Below are 17658 nucleotides of genomic sequence, written 5' to 3'. Positions count from 1 at the left end.
ATAACAGGAACTACAACTGGGGCCCATTTGAATCCTGTACTTCTGGTACTGTACTTGTTCATAGAATTCCAATTTTTATCATTTCTCAAGAATTTGTAATGCTTTTTGCTGTCACTGTCCTTTCAACTTACAGGAGTTACATTTTTGATGAAAAATAGATCTAGCTGCTAGGTTTATTTTGTTAGTTCTGTAACTAAAAGGCAATTCCAGGTTTATGTTTATGCTACTGTCTTTCAAAACCTAATTATTATATAACTAGTCCTGTTGCTTTTTTTTTTTGAGACAGAGTCTCACTCTGTTGCCCAGGCTAGTATGCCGTGCCCTCAGCCTAACTCATTCACTCCTCAAACTCCTGGGTTCAAATGATCCTCCTGCCTTAGCTTGGGGAATAGCTGAGACTACAGGGACTGGCCACAATGCTTGGCCAATTTTTTGTTTTCTATTCTTAGTAGAGACAGGGTCTCCATCTTGCTCAGGATGGTCTGTGCTCAAGTGATCCTCCTGCCTCAGCCTCCCAGAGTGCTAGGATTATAGGCATGAGCCACTTCACTGGCCAGCTTTAAAAAAATTTATTTACCCTTAATGTTATTAATCAAGCTTAATTTTGAAATCTCCATACTTTATATAGGAACTGCCAAGACTATATACTCTCATTTTCCTTTGTAGATATATTCCTTCTTAGCCAATTTCATTAAGGGCAACTTTAATTTTTTATAATGTTCTCTAAGTTCACTGATAATTTAACCATTTTTTTTTTTTACTACATCAGAGATTTCAATTGGGAGCTACCAGAGATATTAAAAATTGAAGTTTTCCCAAAGTTAATTATAAACGTTTTGATTAAGTTTAACATTGTTCATTGAAATAAAGCATTTAATTGTCCTCATATCAAAATTGAGTACATAGGATTCATGCTTCTCCATTCTTGTGATGCTTTACTAAGAATGTCTTCCACTTCCATCCAGGTTAATACGAAGGATGTAAAGTCTCTGTTTTTTTTAATAGCTGAATAGTATTCCATGGTATACATATACCACAGCTTGTTAATCCATTCCTGGGTTGGTGGGCATTTAGGCTGTTTTCACATTTTGGCGATTGTAAATTGAGCTGCAATAAACAGTCTAGTACAAGTGTCCTTATGATAAAAGGATTTTTTTCCTTCTGGGTAGATGCCCAGTAATGGGATTGCAGGATCAAATGGGAGGTCTAGCTTGAGTGCTTTGAGGTTTCTCCATACTTCCTTCCAGAAAGGTTGTACTAGTTGCAGTCCCACCAGCAATATAAAAGTGTTCCCTTCTCTCCACATCCACGCCAGCCATCAGCAGTTTTGAGATTTTGTGATGTGGGCCATTCTCACTGGGGTTAGATGGTATCTCAGCGTGTTTTTGATTTGCATATCTCTAACAGATAGGGATGATGAACATTTTTTCATATGTTTTTTAGCCATTCATCTGTCTTCTTTAGAGAAGGTTCTATTCTGGGGGCAAGACATGATTGCAAGCAGGACTTTACCTAACAAATGCAATCAGTGTAACCTGGCTTATTGTACCCTCAATGAATTCCCAACAATAAAAAATATATATATATAAATGTAAAAAATAATAAAATAAAACAAGAAATAAAGCATTTAGAGAATATGATAAAGTTTACGCAATAAATGCTAATACGTTTAATATGAAAGGTCTAATGCCTATTTTATAAAATTCATTACAATCTGTATTACCATGTCCATAATGCGAAATTTTATTTTACAACAGTTGCTTACAGAACAGAGGGCGTTATCATAGATAACTTTCAATGTTATGAGGCATACAAATTTAGAAAAAAAATTGAAATCTACTTCTAAGGACTAAACCAGATAGATATTTTTCTTTGTGATATCTCAAAATAGCCACATTTATTTTGGATATAAAGGAAACAAGATCTTTAGGGTTTGAGAGAAAGAAAAGGATGGGGGTGGGGAAGAAGATGTTTTCCAATTCAAGAGACAAAAAGAAAATAAACGTGTTCAAGACTCTTAAAAGAATCTGAATTTAAATGTGACAGATACATTCATCCCAAGTGACACTCCAGGTGGGTGGGAGAAGTCAAGTGAGTTTGTTTTTCCTAATATCCATCAAGTAGATCTCTTTAACAATCCTGGGAGAGGCCTGTTTATTCCTCCACTTCCACTGCTGCAGTCTGGACAAAGTTTGAGAAATCTCAGGCACCTGCGGCTACCAAACCCAGCGAGGAACAAGGAGAGCGCCATTCTTTTTCCAGAATCTCCGCCTCCACATTCCAGGCCTTGTGGACCAGGGGCCGGAGAGTCGGGCTTCCGCGCCCCACCGGGGTCCTCACGGGCGCTCGGTGAAGGTGCCCGCCCGCAGAAGGGAGGAGGCTGCTCGGCGGCGGAGGCGAACCTGAACTCACAGCCTCTCTTCAAGCAGCACTCGCTGGGTCCGGGCACCCTTCCGACCCGGCGGGAAGCCGGAGGCCGAGGCTGGCTCCGCGGACCGCACCTCCACCCCGTCCGCCGGGGGCGCCTCGCCTCGGCCGGAGGGGCGGGGTCCGGGCCGACGCTGGGCGCCGGGTCCTCCCGGCCCTGCGAGCGTTTCCGGCGCGCTCCCCCGCGGCCTCCGTCCTGTGGTCTCGTCCGCCCCCGCTGCCATGTTGGATTTTGCGGCCGCCGCCGCCGCCGCTGCGGGAGGGTTCTAGGAGGACTTGGGAGTTTAGCGCAGTCGCCGGAGCGCGAGGACAACGACCATCCGGCACGAACCTAAACGGGCGGGAGCTGGAAGCGTCCCTTTCGCAGCGCGGCCCTCAGGCGGCCCGCGGTCAGCTTGGTCCTCCCTTGGCGGCGTCCTCCCGGAGCCGGAGGAGCGGCGGGATGCTGCGCTTGTGACCCCGTTCCTCCCGCCTCTGTCACCGAGACGGGGGACGAGCTCTCGCCCACTCGCCGGAGCAGACGGCCCTGGACTCCCAACCCTGCCGGCGGCACCATGAGCTCCGGCCAGCAGCAGCCGCCGCCGCAGCGGAGGGTCACCAACGTGGGGTCCCTGCTGCTCACCCCGCAGGAGAACGAGTCCCTCTTCACCTTCCTCGGCAAGAAATGTGTGGTTAGTGGCCAAGACGCGCGTCGCCACCCCCGACGTTACCTCACGGGCCCGAGCTCCGAGGCCGGGAACTGGGAGTGGGAAAGGAGGCGAGAGAGGCGCGGGGAGGGTCCCGCAGCCGGCCAGGCCTCCAGCCAGCCCCGGCCCGGCTTCGGCGCCTCTAGCCCTGCTCCCCGGGTGCGCGCCGGGGCGGCCGGACGCCTCCCCGAGCCGCTGGACAAGGGAGTGTCACTCCGCAGGCCTGCCCTGGAACCCAGCTTGGCCGGGCACCCGTCTGCGTCCTTGCTGCTGGTTAAAACTTTACTTTCAGGCCACAAGGGGATTTTCTTCCTGCAGGAGCTGCTTCATCTCAGCAGCTGGGCCCCTGTTCTGGCTCTACTTACACCTCTTACTGCTTAATCTGGGGGTACCTTCCTTAACAATGCCCGATTTGAGGAGCGGATAGATCGGTTAATGAAGTGGACTGTAGGTGACTTTTAATTTCCCTTAAGGATACCAAGTGGAAACGAAGTTGAGTGCAGGTCTCTGGGCACTCTTCAGAGAAAGGGCAAGAACAGTTGCAGAGAAACAGGGTTTCTTTCTCCAGCAATCTCGCCTAGGCCTGGTTTCTACTCTTCTTCTCACTGATTTTTTTTTTCTCTAGGTGGGAGGGGGTGCTGCTCTCCCCGCAGCCATGCGCAAGGAAACCTCAGTCTCTGGTAGTTCTTGGCTTTTGGGCCCTAGAATGGTTCTTAAGTTGGGGCTCTGTGGCGGATTTCAGCCCCAGATCGCTGGTTGGGAGCAAGGAGTTCTGCTGTGGGAAGGGGAATGTGTGTTGTTGACGGAAGCATTCATTACGTTGGCTGCTGGCGCTTCTGCGGGTGGGGAGGTTTTCTCCGTATGTAGGCCTGGTTGGGATCTTACTGTGGGTGACTGGGTTGACTGTGGTTTGTTGAAATGCTGGCCGGTCCCATTCTTCCCTCTTAGCTTGCTAGCACCTGCAGAATTTGTGCCACTGGAACTCAGTGAACACCTATAGAAATTTCAGCAGAACATTATCGTCTTATAACTTTTCTTCGTACATTAGATACAGCAGACCAGATTACACCAATTGTTTTAAGAAGTTAGACAATTTCTGGAAAGTTACTGGATTAATTGTTAACTTTATAGGTGTCTACTCTTTGTCTCCTGTGCCATCTAGTTCTGGGAGATTGAATCATTCCTTTCTATTTGAGATGTGTTTCATATTTAAAAATTTAAAGAACATTGAGTTTACTGATTAGAAGAATGAAACGAAAGGGGTGGCTCGAAGTCAGAGTTTAGAGTAACAACTTGAAAGATAATGAAGTCCCCCTCCTCCTCCTACACAAACCTTTTTTTTTAAATGTGAAAACTGAGCCAGTAAGCACCAAGTCACACAGCAATTTAGTAATGTAACCAGGACTAGAAAACCAAGATTCCTGATGCCTAACTTGATTTCTAACCTGATTATGCTTTCTACTACATCATGTTTTAGAAGAGCTTTTGCCCTCGTTACTGATTTATTCTAAAAGTAGTGTTAAAGTCATGTTTTTTCCATGTTTTTTCTTAAAGCAGTACTAATTTTTGTATATTTTCAGTTAAGGAAAATTTCCAGCGGTTTGAATGTTCAGTGACTTGAAATGAAAAAAAATAATTTCAGTTTTGCTAGTTTATTACATTTGCTGAGGAAATAGAGGTATTATGTTTTACATAACCAGACACATTCACTTAAGTAGGGAGGGTGTTATATTTATACTAATTGCTTATTGTTCTGTGCTTACCAATAGCTGGTCTCAAAGTATAATAGATATAAAACAATACTGTGATAAAGATAGCATTATGCCTTGGTTAGCATAAGCAGATTGTTGAGTAGGCTGTCATTCAGTGCTCAATTTCTTTATCTTGTACACTATTGATAAGCTTTACTTTCTGAATTTCTGTCCTTTTAAAGCACACTGATATTGTTGCCTGCTCTTGTGGGATAAAATTGTTTTGGAGATTAGCCTTAAAACTTGAAGTCTCCGGTTATTAGAGAGTAAAAGAAGACAGATATTTTAATTTGGGGAATACATTTTTCCCCTTTTTCTAATTGTACAGTTTTTTGTAGTTTAAAACAATACTGATATAAATTGTCTCATAATAAATCCAGTAATAAGATTTATGTTTCATACCAAATGTGTGAGATAAGAAGTCTTATTTAGACCTCTGAGAATTCAAGAAACAAACTAAAGTGGTTTTAGTCCCAGCTCTGGAATGTTTTATTCTTTCATCCAACAAGCATTTATTAAGTGACTAAATGAGGACAAAATCAGGGAAGGCTGATACTTGCCCTCAGGGAGCTTACTAGGTCTAAAATGGGAAACAAACGTGTAAAATATTAAGTCAGGACTCAAGAGTGATGTGTAAGAGGCTGCATGTCACCATAGAAGATGCCTTCATTAAACAGCAAACAGGAGTTCAAACTCGAAGTCACTTTGGACAGGTTTCATAACCTTTCCTACATTTGGTTTTCTCTTCTGTAAAACAGAGATACTATCTCATAGGGTGGTTGTGTGGATTAGAAGGACTGTGTGTAAATATATGGAAACTTTATAAAGGCGTAGGAGATCAAAGGAGAAGATGGTGGGAGAGAGGATAAGTAAAACCTTTTTAGAATGGGTGATAACCTGAATATTTAAGATTAATAGGTATTTCCCAGGTTGATGAGAGGTATGAAACAGTTTGAAAAGTTTTGTTATGGGACAAGAATAGTTTCTCCTTGCATTCTCACATTTAGGTATAGATTGGAGTCATTGTAGAAATTATTAGAAATGTTTATGGGCAAGTCCATTTCCTAGATAATACTGAAATTCACTGGGGTCTCAGGTGGAGCTTGAATATTTCTATTTTTAGCAAGCTTGACAGAAGATTCTGCAGTTTGAGAACCATTGCTGAACAGTCTACTCTTTTTGAGAGGTAATTCTTGAGAACATTGAAAATCTTTGGCCGGTAGTTTGGGAGTTAAGTTAAAACAAGCTCTTTTTCTACAGCAGTGTTTTGATCCCTTAAGATAACAATGTGCATTTCATAGATACTAAAGGGAAATACGCTTAAGAAATTATGGCACGAGTTAGTGGGGAACCAAAAAGTCAGGTTTGACTTTTAAAAAGTTTCTGGGGAAAAATAGAGGCAATTTAGAAGGTGAGTTGAGGATTGTGAGAGTGGAGACAAAGAAGATCAGATAGATGTTTACAGTACTGCAAATGAAATATGATGAGGGCCTGAATTAAGGCAGTACCAGTGAGAATTCAAGGACAATTGTGAAGTCTCCAGCAGAACTTAGTCCCAGTTATAGAGGGTCAGGAAGGGAATTTTGCTAAAAACAGGCATTATAACCACCAGCAGAAAATGTATGCAGAAACATAGCTGTCTCATTAGCTATAAGTATGTCTAGATGTTAATGAGACTGGATTGGTGATTAGTTTTCGTGGAGGAGGTTGTTTATGAAGTCTGAAATTGGGTTTGCAAATTGATCCTTTGAAAGGTGGAGTAGGCACTGGTTTTGATGCACAGCTTTCCAATGGAAGGACTTCACTTTGAAGGTGACTGTAGTGAGGTGAAGGAGACTGTAGGATGAGTTCACAAACTTCACTGTCCGACCTCATACATTAAGAAGATAAATAAAGGGGTGGCGCCTGTGGCTCAAAGGAGTAGGATGCTGGCCCCATATACCAGAGGTGGCAGGTTCAAACCCAGCCCCAGCCAAAAGCTCCAAAAAAAAAAAAAAAAAAAAGAAGTCAGTTAATAGTATTGGCTCGGCGCCTGTGGCTCAAGCGGCTAAGGTGCCAGCCACATACACCTGAGCTGGCAGGTTCGAATCCAGCCTGGGCCCGCCAAGCAACAATGACGGCTGCAACCAAAAAAATAGCCGGACGTTGTGGCAGGTGTCTGTAGTCCCAGCTACTTGGGAGGTGGAGGCAGGAGAAGCCCAGGAGTTGGAGGTTGCTGGGAGCTGTGATGCCATTGCACTCTACCCAGGTTGACAGCTTGAGGCTCTGTTTCCAAAAAAAAGAGAAGATAAATAAAAACAAGGTAATTATTTGCCCAATTATTCCACTTTAGGGTCATGGGTGGCCTGAGCCTATCCCAGTAGGTCAGGTTGCAAGACTAGAACCAATCCTGAACACCTTTCCATTGCTGGGTGCCCTAACTTCTGGGATAATGTAGACACACCAGTGAACCTAAGTGGGCACATCTTTGGGATGTGGGAAGAAACCCAAATACCCAGAGAAAACGTGTGCAAACATGAGAGTACATGTAAACTCCACATGGACAGTGGCCCTGGCTGGGAATCTTTTTTTTTTTTTTTTTGCCTCTCACCAGTGTTATAAGGAAAGGATGTTGAATAAGATGACATTATTAGAGGACTTGCTATATTTAGTGTTGTTTAGTAATTGGAAGATGATTGGCATATTTAACTGTATTCATAAATGCAGTATAACAAAAAGTAAAATCATTTTTATTTATTGCATCTCTGTCAATATTCTCAGAAGTATTGGAAGGTTGCGCCACTATAATAGCTATGTAGGAGAGTGAAATTCATTTCATAGGTATTGGAGGAAATACACGTAAGGAATTGTGTCGCAAGTTAGTGGGAAACCATGAAGTCAGATTTGACTTTTAGAAAGTTTCTAGGGAAAAGTAGAGGCAGTAAGGCAGAAAACTCTTTTTTCTTTGGAATTAACTCTTGGTAGAGGAATTGTGACCCTTTTTAAAAAGATCAAGTAATTGAATGTAGAATTATAAATTTAGAAAAGTCCCCTTTAGAAAATAGAATCACACAAAAGATACGTAGTAACATTGTATTGCTATTACTATAACTTCCTGTTTGTTTTTTGCTGTAATTTGAATGTGTCCCTCCCTCAAGAGTTCATGTGTTTGGAAACAACTTCTTAGTGTAACTGTTGAGGTTACACTAAGGCCTTAAGAGATGGTTAAGTCATGAGGGTCCTATCCTCATGAATGGATTAATGCCATTATTGCAAGAGAGGGTTAGTTTTGGGGGAGTGAGTTCTTGATAAAAGAATGAGTTTAACTCTCTACCTGTCCTTTGCCCATCCTCCATGGATGTCAGAGCAGCAAGGCCCTTGCCAGATGTGGGGGCTCTCGACCCTGAATTTCTCAACCGTCAGAGCTGTAAGAATTCTTTACAAATTACACAGTCTTGGGTACTTTGTTAATAGCACCACAAAATGAATTAAGACATTCTCAATGTCCTTGGCTTCTTAGTTCCTCTGCCATAGTGATTTTTAAGACTTATTATTACTACTTTTAAAAACTAGAGGGTCTCGTTATGTTGCCCAGGCTGGAGTGAAGTGGCTGTTTACAGGCATGATCCGAAGGCTTGAACTCCTGGCCTCAAGTAAACCTCTTGCCTCAGTCTCCTAAGTAGCTAGGACTACAGGCACGTGCTGCGATACCCAGCTTACACTTACTTTTTGCTCGACCTGCAGATTTACTATAGAAGTCTGCCTCTGTAAAAGGAACACTCATAAAGGCCGGCTAGATTGAAGCAAAGAGAAATGTGAAGGACACGTAGATGTGTTAAAAATGATGAATTGATTGACAGTATCACAACGCATGTATACACAGTAACTTCAGGACAATGAAATATTTTTCAAGATGTATTTTAAACTTCCAGATTTGAAGAAGTTAAAACTATGTAGAAATCAAGTTTATTATTCCCGTGGGTCCAAAACAAAAAAATTTAAGTGAAATGCTCTCTTGAGTATGGCAAATTCTTTTTTGTTGCCCTAAAAGCATCAGAGGATACCTAAATATCTAAGGAATTTTCGTATTAGTAAAGGAACTGATTTTTTTTTTTTTTTTTTTGAGACCCACTGCCATGGTGTCATCATAGTTTAATGCAATCTCAAACTCCCAGACTCTTTTTGAGGCCAAGAGTGTGAGACCAGCCTAAGCAACATTGTGGGACCTCCATCTCTGCATAAAAAGAAAAAATTCAGCCAAGCATGGTGGCATGTACCTATAGTCACAGCTACATGGGAGGCTAAGACAGGCGGATGGCCTGAGCCCAGGAATTTGAGGTTTAGTCTCCGCATATGTCATCACATTGTCTTGTCTGTCTCTTTTTTTAGACAAAACAATCAGATTAGGGTCAGTCCTAATAACTTCCTTTTAACTTGCTTACCTCTGCAAAGACCCTTTTATCAAGTAAGGTCACCATTCACAGATAAGGGGTTAGGACTTTGGGGGATACAATTGAGTATATTAACAGTAGATATGTTGGCCTTCCAAATTTTTACCTATAGAAACAATGCTATAATGAAAACTCAAATGTATATATTTCTATGTGACCTTCCCAAGTAGTCCTATAGAATAAGTTTTAACAATTAAAATCAGAAAGCATGACATGAAAAATATTGATATACTGCTTAATTGTTCTTCAGAACAGTTTTTACCAAACTATAGATTCTCATCAACATTAGGTAATGCAAAACCATTTTTTGTTTTTGACAGTCTCACTGGGGAAAACATCTCTTTGTTTGATTTGTAGTTTTTAGTGCAGTTGAACATCTTTTCATGTATGTTGGCTGTTTATATTTCTTCTATGAATTGCTTATTTTTGTTAGAACATTTTTCTTTTGGGTTGTCTTTTTTTTAGTGACTTAAGGAACTCTTTATATGTTAAAGATAATTATATATTATAAGATTTTTTGCCAATTTGTCATTTATATTTTGAAAAAAGTCATTTTTATATTTTTGGTCACTATACAGGTTTTTTTTTTTTTTTTGTAGAGACAGAGTTTCCCTTTATTGCCCTCGGTAGCAGCTCACGCAACCTCCAACTCCTGGGCTTAGGCGATTCTCCTGCCTCAACTTCCCGAGCAGCTGGGACTACAGGCGCCCGCCACAACGCCCGGCTATTTTCTGTTTCAGTTTGGCTGGGCTGGGTTTGAACCTGCCACCCTCAGCATATGGGGCCAGCGCCCTGCTCACTGAGCCACAGGCGCCACCACACTATACAGGTTTTTAATTTTTGTGTTGTTAAATGTAGTATTCTTTCTGTAACCCTATTTCCTATTTAATAGTTTCCTAGCTCAGAACTGTAAAAATATTTGCTAGTATTTTCCCAGTACTTTTATTTATTTTATTTTGAACATATAATCTTTAATTTTTCTGAAAGTGAACTGGAAAATGAGTGTAATAGTAATCCAGTTTTATAGTTGTCTATGACTAGTTGTCCCAACACCATTTATGGAACAATTTATTTCTCCCATTTATATGAAATGCTGTGTTTGTAACTTACTAAATTATCAAAGTACTTAGATTTATTTATTTATTTTTGTGGTTTTTGGCCGGGGCTGGGTTTGAACCCATCACCTCCGGCATATGGGGCCAGCTCCCTACCCCTTTGAGCCACAGGTGCTGCCCTACTTAGATTTATTTTTGCATTTGTCTTTTTCTTGGCCAGTACAGAATTTTAGTTAGTGTAGTTTTATAGTTATGATACAGTTTGATTAGATAAGTCAATCATTACTCCTTTTCAGTATTTTCTGTCGTTATACTTAGTATTTCTTAAAGCTTTACCCTTTATCCCAACCCTTCAGAAAAATACTTGCTTTGATTTAAAGTAAGATTAGATTTGCAGATAAATTTATGAATAATTAACACTGAGGCTTCTTCATTAGAAAGCAAGTGTTTTTTATTTAAGGCTTTTTCTCTCTCTCTCTTTTTCTTTCTTTTTTTTTTTTTTTTTTTTAGAGACCGTGTCTTCCTATGTCACCCAGGCTGGAATTCATTGACACAGTTACAGCTCATTGTAACCTAAACTCCTGAGGTTGAGGGATCCTCCTGCCTCAACCTTCCAATATGTGTCTCCAAATATAGGCACATCGTATCTGGCTAATTTTTCTTATTGTTTGTAGAGACGGTCTTGCTATATTGCCCAACTTTGTTTTATTTCCTTCTGTAGTTTTATAATTTTCTTATATGTACTAGCCATTTCTTGAACCTTTTTAAAAAAAGTACAAAAATAATAGCCCGATTACAGTCATAAGCCATGTAAAGATGTTTCAGTCAATGACAGTTCACGTATATAGCAGTGGTCCCAGAAGATGATAATGAAGCTGGGACAAGAAAAATCTCTTTATCACTTAGTGATGTTGTAGTCACATAACAATGTAGTGCAGTACAGTACATCTTTGTGGTGATGCCAGCCTGTTGTAAACAAACCTAGTGTGTTGTCAGTTGTGTAAAAGTGTACAGTTATGTCCTAGGCCTTTACATTCCCTCGCTATTCATTCACCAATGCACCCAGAGTCACTTCTGGGCTTAGACGCTCCATTTATATTAAGTACCCTATACAAGTGTTCCATTTTTAATCTTTTGTACCATATTTTTGCTGTACTTTTTCTATGTTTAGATAGCTGTAGATATACTTACCATTGTGTTATGTTTGCCTATAAATTCAATACAATAAGATGCTGTATTGAATTGGTTAAGAGCAATAGGTTATGCCATATTGCCTATATTTGAAGTAGACTATTCGTACCATCTAGGTTTTTGTAAATACATTCTGTGATGTTTACACAATGACTGTTTCTCTTAATGGCGCATTTCTTGGAATATATCCTTGTTGTTAAGTGACAGATGATTGTGAATTCATAGTTTAAAACACATAGTATACCGTACAGAGTTAAAAGTTAAAATAATTGTTTACTGCCCTCTGCCCAAAACAACCAGGTTCCATAGAAAGCTTTTCCATCCTTTTCTATATTTATATATACACATATGTGTATGAGTTTCTGCCTTTTATCTGAAAAAGATCATATTCTGGGCAGTTTATATGAGGATCATACAGGTTGACCTCATGCTTTTTTAAAAAGACATCTTTTATTATGGAGACTTTTAAACATACCTGAAGTGGAATAGTGCATGGGACTCTACACACCTACTGCGACCCTACCTCAGTGGGTTTCACTCAGGACCACTCTTGTTTGCCATGTATCTCTACCCACTTTTCTTTTTCCTGTACCATTTTAAATTCCAGATGTCTTATTTTTCCCTCCTGATCAGCCTGGCCCAAAATTTATCAATTTTACTGATTGGTTAAAAGAATCAGCTTTTAGTTTCATCGATTGCTGTTTTTTAAATTTTTATTGATTTTTACTCTGCTCTTTATTTCCTTCTGCTTGCTTTGCTTTTAATTTGCTTTTCTTCTGTGGTTTCTTAAGGTCATAACTACTGATAAGTGCTATAATTGATTTGAGACCTTTTCTCTTTTTCTAATATAGGTATTTAGTGGTTATACATTTTCTCTGAAGTACTGCTCTGTTGCCATCCCACATACCGGATATGGTGTGTTTTCATTTTCATTTATTTAAATGGGTTTTTTTAGAAGTATAAAATCTGGTTTCTAAACATTTAGGGATTTTCCAGGTATCTTTTCATTACTGATTTCTGACTTAATTCTATTGTTGTTGAGTATAATGAGTCCTTTTTATTGAGCAGTGTCTTATAACCCAGAAATAGTCTGAATTGATGCTCCATGTGCACTTTGGAAGAGTGTATATCACTCTTGGGCAGAGTGTTCTGCAGCTATTATTCTATCAGTCTTCAAGTTTTCTTTGTCCTTACTGATTTTCTTTTGGCTTGCTCTTATCAGTTATTGGCAGAGGAGTATTATTTCTTTAACGATAATTAAGAATAAGTGTGTTTCTCTTTGTATTCTATTAGTTTTTGCTTCATATGTTTTGAACCTCTTCATTAGGTGTACAAACATCTTCAGTTGTTAAGTCCTCTTGATGAATTGACTGTTGTCTTTGCGAAGTGACCTCCCTTGTCTCTGATATACCTTGCTCTGAAATCAACTTCGCTTGGCACTGATACAGCTATGGCACCTTTCTTTTGATTGGTAGTGTAATCTTTTTATATTCCTTTACTTTTGATTTCTTTGTGTCTTTATACCGAAAGTAAGTTTTATGTGGGCCACACATAGAGCTTGCTTTTTAAATATAGCTTGACAATATGTACCCTTTAGTATGGTTGTTTAGACTGTACTTCATGTAATTATTGGTAGGATTGACTTTAAATCTACCATTTTTCTATTTGTTGTCTATTTGTCTTTTGTTTATTTTTCCCTCTTTCTCTACCTTTCTTTGGATTGTTTTAGTATTTTAACCCATTTTAATCTTTCAGTGAGTCACAACTTCTTTATTTTGTTGTTTTCCTACTTGTTTTCTGGTTTGTAGTATGTATCAGCTTATCACAGTCTGCCTTCACGGGCTATTATTTCACTGCACATTTAGTTAGTTAGCATAGCTCCATTTCTTCCCTCCAAGTTATTATGCTGTATTGTTGCCATGCATTTTTACTACAAATGTTGTGAACTGGGATACGTTATTAATGTTTTTACCCTACAGATTCAATTATTTTTTAAAAAAAGATTTAAATAGTAAGAAAAAAGCCTTCTATTTCCTTGTTTTTTATTTCTGATGCCCTTAATACCTTGTATAGACCTAATTTTCTCTCTGGTATAATTTTTCTTCAGCCAAACTATTTCTTTTTCCTTTCTTTTTTAAGCATCTTTTATAGTGCAGGTCTCCTGCTGCTAAATTTTTTCAGCTTTGTATTTCTGAAAGACTATATTTTGCCAATTCTTGAGAGAGATTTTCACTGGATATAGAATGTTAAGTTGATAGTTTTTTCTTTCTGTTTTTTAAAGATGTTGTTTCAGTATCTTCTGGTTTATATTGTTTCTGGCAGGAAATCTGCTGTTGTCTCCCCCTCCCCCCCCTTTTTTAAATCTGTACATAGTGTTTTTCTTTTTTTTTCTTAATGCTTTTTAAATTTTTCTCTTCATTTTACTGGGTTTAAGGGATCTCATGATTATGTGCCTTTGTGTAGTTTTCTTATTGTTTCTTGTGCTGGAATTTTTTATACTTCTCAGTTCCTGAGTTTATAATAATTTTACATCAAATTTGGAAATTTTTCAGACATTTATTCATGTATCTACTCTCCTTCCCCCGGCCCTCCTGGACTTGTGTGCCACGTGTATTATATCGCTTCAAGTTATTCCTCACCTTACGGCTGCACAAGTCTTTCTTCTTCTTTTTCTCGGATAACAGCTGTTGCTGTGTCTTTAAATTAAAAATATTTTATCTACTACAGTGTTTAAGCTACCATTAAATCCATCCATTGGGTTTGTTTTTCATTTCAGATAATAGTAGTTTTTATTTATAGACTATTTGATTTGGAATTTTCTAAAAATAATATATTCCGCATCTCTACAGCAGGTTCGGTCTGTGCTCTGGCTTTTGAAATATATGGAATACAGATATGTCTACTAATTTTATCATCTGTGTTAGTAGTTCTTGATTTAGTTTTGTCTTCATTATGGTTCACATTTTCTGCTCTTATGTGTAATTTGTAATTTTTTATAGAATGCTAGAATTTGTATACTAATTGTTTTTTTTGAATTCTCATTAAAAATTGTTTTTCTGGCAGAATTGCTTGCACTGTATATTCATTTACTCTTCTTTGCTGCTGGTTTTCCTCAGTTGTCTGCTTCTTATTGATTTGTAGTTTATATTTTGTGTTTGAAGGATTGTCAGCTCAAGGGAGCTGGCTTCGATTTTTTTTTTTTTAAATCAATGGACTATTTTTTTATAGCAGTTTTAGATTTATAAGAAAATAGTGCATAGTGCATAAAGTACAGAGGATTCCCTGTTCCTCTTTCTCCATATCCTCACCAGCATTTGCTGTTACCACTGTTTTGGATTTTAGCCATTCTAATAGGTTTGTTGTTCATCGTTGTTTTAATTTGCGAATCCCTAATGCATATAATGTTGACCATCTTTACATATGACTGTTTGCCATCCATATATCTTACTTGTCTATTTTTTAATTAGGCTGTTTATTATTGTTGAGTTTTTAAAAGTTTATTTTGGAGTCAGTTTCCTTTATCTTGTGTTTTTCTTGCATTTTCTCTCAGTCTGTGGCTTGTCTTTTCATTTTTTTTATCAGAAAGGAAATTTTTTATTTTAATAAAGTCTAATTTGTCAATTTTTTCTTTGTGGATTGATCATAGTCATTGCAACCCCAGGGTCACCTCAGTTTTTTTTTATGTCCTCTTTATGGCATTTGACATTTAGATCTGTGATCCTTTTTGAGTTGATTTCTGTGTAAGGTGCAAGGTTGATGGCTAGATTTGATGTTTTTTCTTACTTTTTTTTTTTGGATGTTTAGTTTTTCACCATTTGTCGAAAAGGTGATTCTACTTTCTTCATTAGATTGTCTTTGCTTCTTTGTCAAAGATCCTTTGACTATTTTTGTATGGGTCTACTTCTAGGCTTTCTTTTCTGTTTAATCAATCTGTTTTTCTTTCTTTTCTTTTTTTTTTTTTTTTGATAGACCGCTGTGGCATCCTAGCTCACAGCAACGTCAAACTCTCGGGCTCAAGGGATCCTCTTGCCTCAGTTTTTCATTTTTAGTAGAGACGGGATCTTGCTCAGGCTCTTCTGGAACTCGTAAGCTCAAGAATTTTCCAGCTGTGTTTCTCTTACTGGTTTCTAGTTGAATTCCATTGTGATCTGAGAACATGCTTTGTGTGATGTCTATTCTTTTAAATTTGTAGGGTATGAGTTATGGCCCAGAAGGTGGTCTCTGCTGGTGATTGTTCCATGTGAGCTTGAGAAGAATGTGTGCCCTGCAATTGTTAGATGAAGTATTCTGTAAATGTCAGCGAGATCTGGTTGATTGGTGTTGTTCAGTTCAACTATATCCTTACCGAGTTTTTGCTTGCCAGGTCTGTCAATTACCAATAGAATTTGAATTTTCTTAGTAAAATGGCATATTTGTCTATATTTGTCCTTGTCATTCTGTGAGATTTTGCCTTTGTATTTTTTCACTCTGTATTAGCCACATACACATTACAGATTGTTAATATCTTTTTGGAGAAGTGATGCCTTTATCATAATGTGTGCCAATCTTTATTCCTAATAATTTTTTTTTTTTACATTGAAGCATGCTACACCTGAAATTAATATAGCTATTCCAGCTTTCTTTTGATGTAGTATTAATATGGCATATCTTTCTCTGTTGCTTTGCTTTTTATTAATCATTGTATCTTTACATTTTAAATGGGTTTCATGTAGACAGTGTATAGTTGGGTCTTTAAAAAAATGCATTCTGACAGGTTTTGTCTTTTAATTGATATATTTAAACCATTTATGTATGAAATGATAATTGATATAGTTGTATTAATATCTGCTATATTTATAAATTTTTTGTCCTTTTTTTCCCCTTCTACTCTTTTCTGCTTCTTTTGGTTTTAATTCTGGATTCTGTATGATTCCATTGCCTCTCTTAGCATGTCAGTTATACTTCTGTTTAAAATTTTTCTAGTAGTTGCCTTATAGTATATACCACATACATAATACAACTAATCTAGGTCCATTTCAACTTTCACTACCCTGTTTCATGGGTAGTGGAGGTACCTTATAACAGAGTATCACCAATTTCTTTATCCTGTATAAACATGGATATAACATTCCTTATAACATGGTTGTCATTAATTTTACTTATCCAAAAGTTACAGTCACTGAATATGTTATTATTTTAATGAAACTCTTACCTGTTCGGTAAAATAAAAATAAGGAACATAAAAGATTTTTTTACCTTCATTTATTCCTTCTCTAACAATATACTTTCTGTATATTCAAGTTTCTAACCTGTATCATTTTTCTTTTCTAGAGAACTTTTAGCATTTATTGTGATGTAGGCCTACTGTTAACAAATTACTTCAATTTTTGTTTGAGAAATTACTTCTCTTTCGCTTTTAAAGAATAGTTTTGTTGGGTGTGGAGTTTTAGTTTGGTGGATTTATTTTTTTTCCTTTTAATAATTTAAATATTTTACTCCACTGGTCTTTTGTTTGCCTAGTTTCTGGAGAAGTTCAATGTAATCTTAGCCTTTTCCCTCCACAGAAGAAGAAAAGTCCTCCAGTAGGAATTTCTAGGTTTATTTGAAGGCACATTGAATGAATTCTTAATTTTTTGAGCCTGTTTGATACACCTAATGATTATGAACTTTTACCTATTTTTGAGAAATTCCTGGGAAACTTTGAGAAATTTTTTAACTCTATTTGATTAAATACACTGTGAATGATTATGATCTTATATGTAAGAGGCCCAAAGTAATGCTCATAGTATGTACTTATATTTATTGAATTTAACTGTCAGAAAGTCACTACTAGGAAACCTGGAAATCAGAGAGTTGGTTTCATGCATGCACCCACATACATACTGGAGAGCTCAGTATGTTAGTGTTACATTTTAAGTTGATTTTGTCATATTGTGTGTATTTATTCTGTAACCCTAGATCAACCTGTTTGTTTCTAAAAACAAGAATCTTCCACAGAATGCTAGGAAGCAGTTTGAAGTAATCCAAAAAATTATGTAATAACACAGCTGTGAGACTTTAGAAAAAGCACTGATAGTAGTCAAGTGATTTATTTAAAAAATGTTTCCTTCTCATTAAAAATACAGTGCTGATCATCAAA

At 38.1% G+C, this 17658-nt stretch overlaps 1 protein-coding gene across 1 annotated transcript in view; it reads left to right on the top strand.

Moving 5' to 3' along the window:
• Positions 1–2745: 2745 nt before the first annotated feature.
• Positions 2746–17658, top strand: part of WASL (WASP like actin nucleation promoting factor) — an 80510-nt gene continuing 65597 nt past the window's right edge. Inside the window, exon 1 of the mRNA XM_053609149.1 lies at positions 2746–3098. Within this exon, the coding sequence (XP_053465124.1) occupies positions 2982–3098 (117 nt within the window). The 5' untranslated portion in view covers positions 2746–2981. The remainder of the gene's footprint in view (positions 3099–17658) is intronic.

This window comes from Nycticebus coucang, chromosome 11, assembly GCF_027406575.1.
Source record: "Nycticebus coucang isolate mNycCou1 chromosome 11, mNycCou1.pri, whole genome shotgun sequence".
NCBI classification, from domain to species: Eukaryota; Metazoa; Chordata; class Mammalia; order Primates; family Lorisidae; genus Nycticebus; species Nycticebus coucang.
The sequence above is the reverse complement of the archived record's forward strand: the minus strand, read 5'-3'. Positions and strand labels throughout refer to the sequence as shown.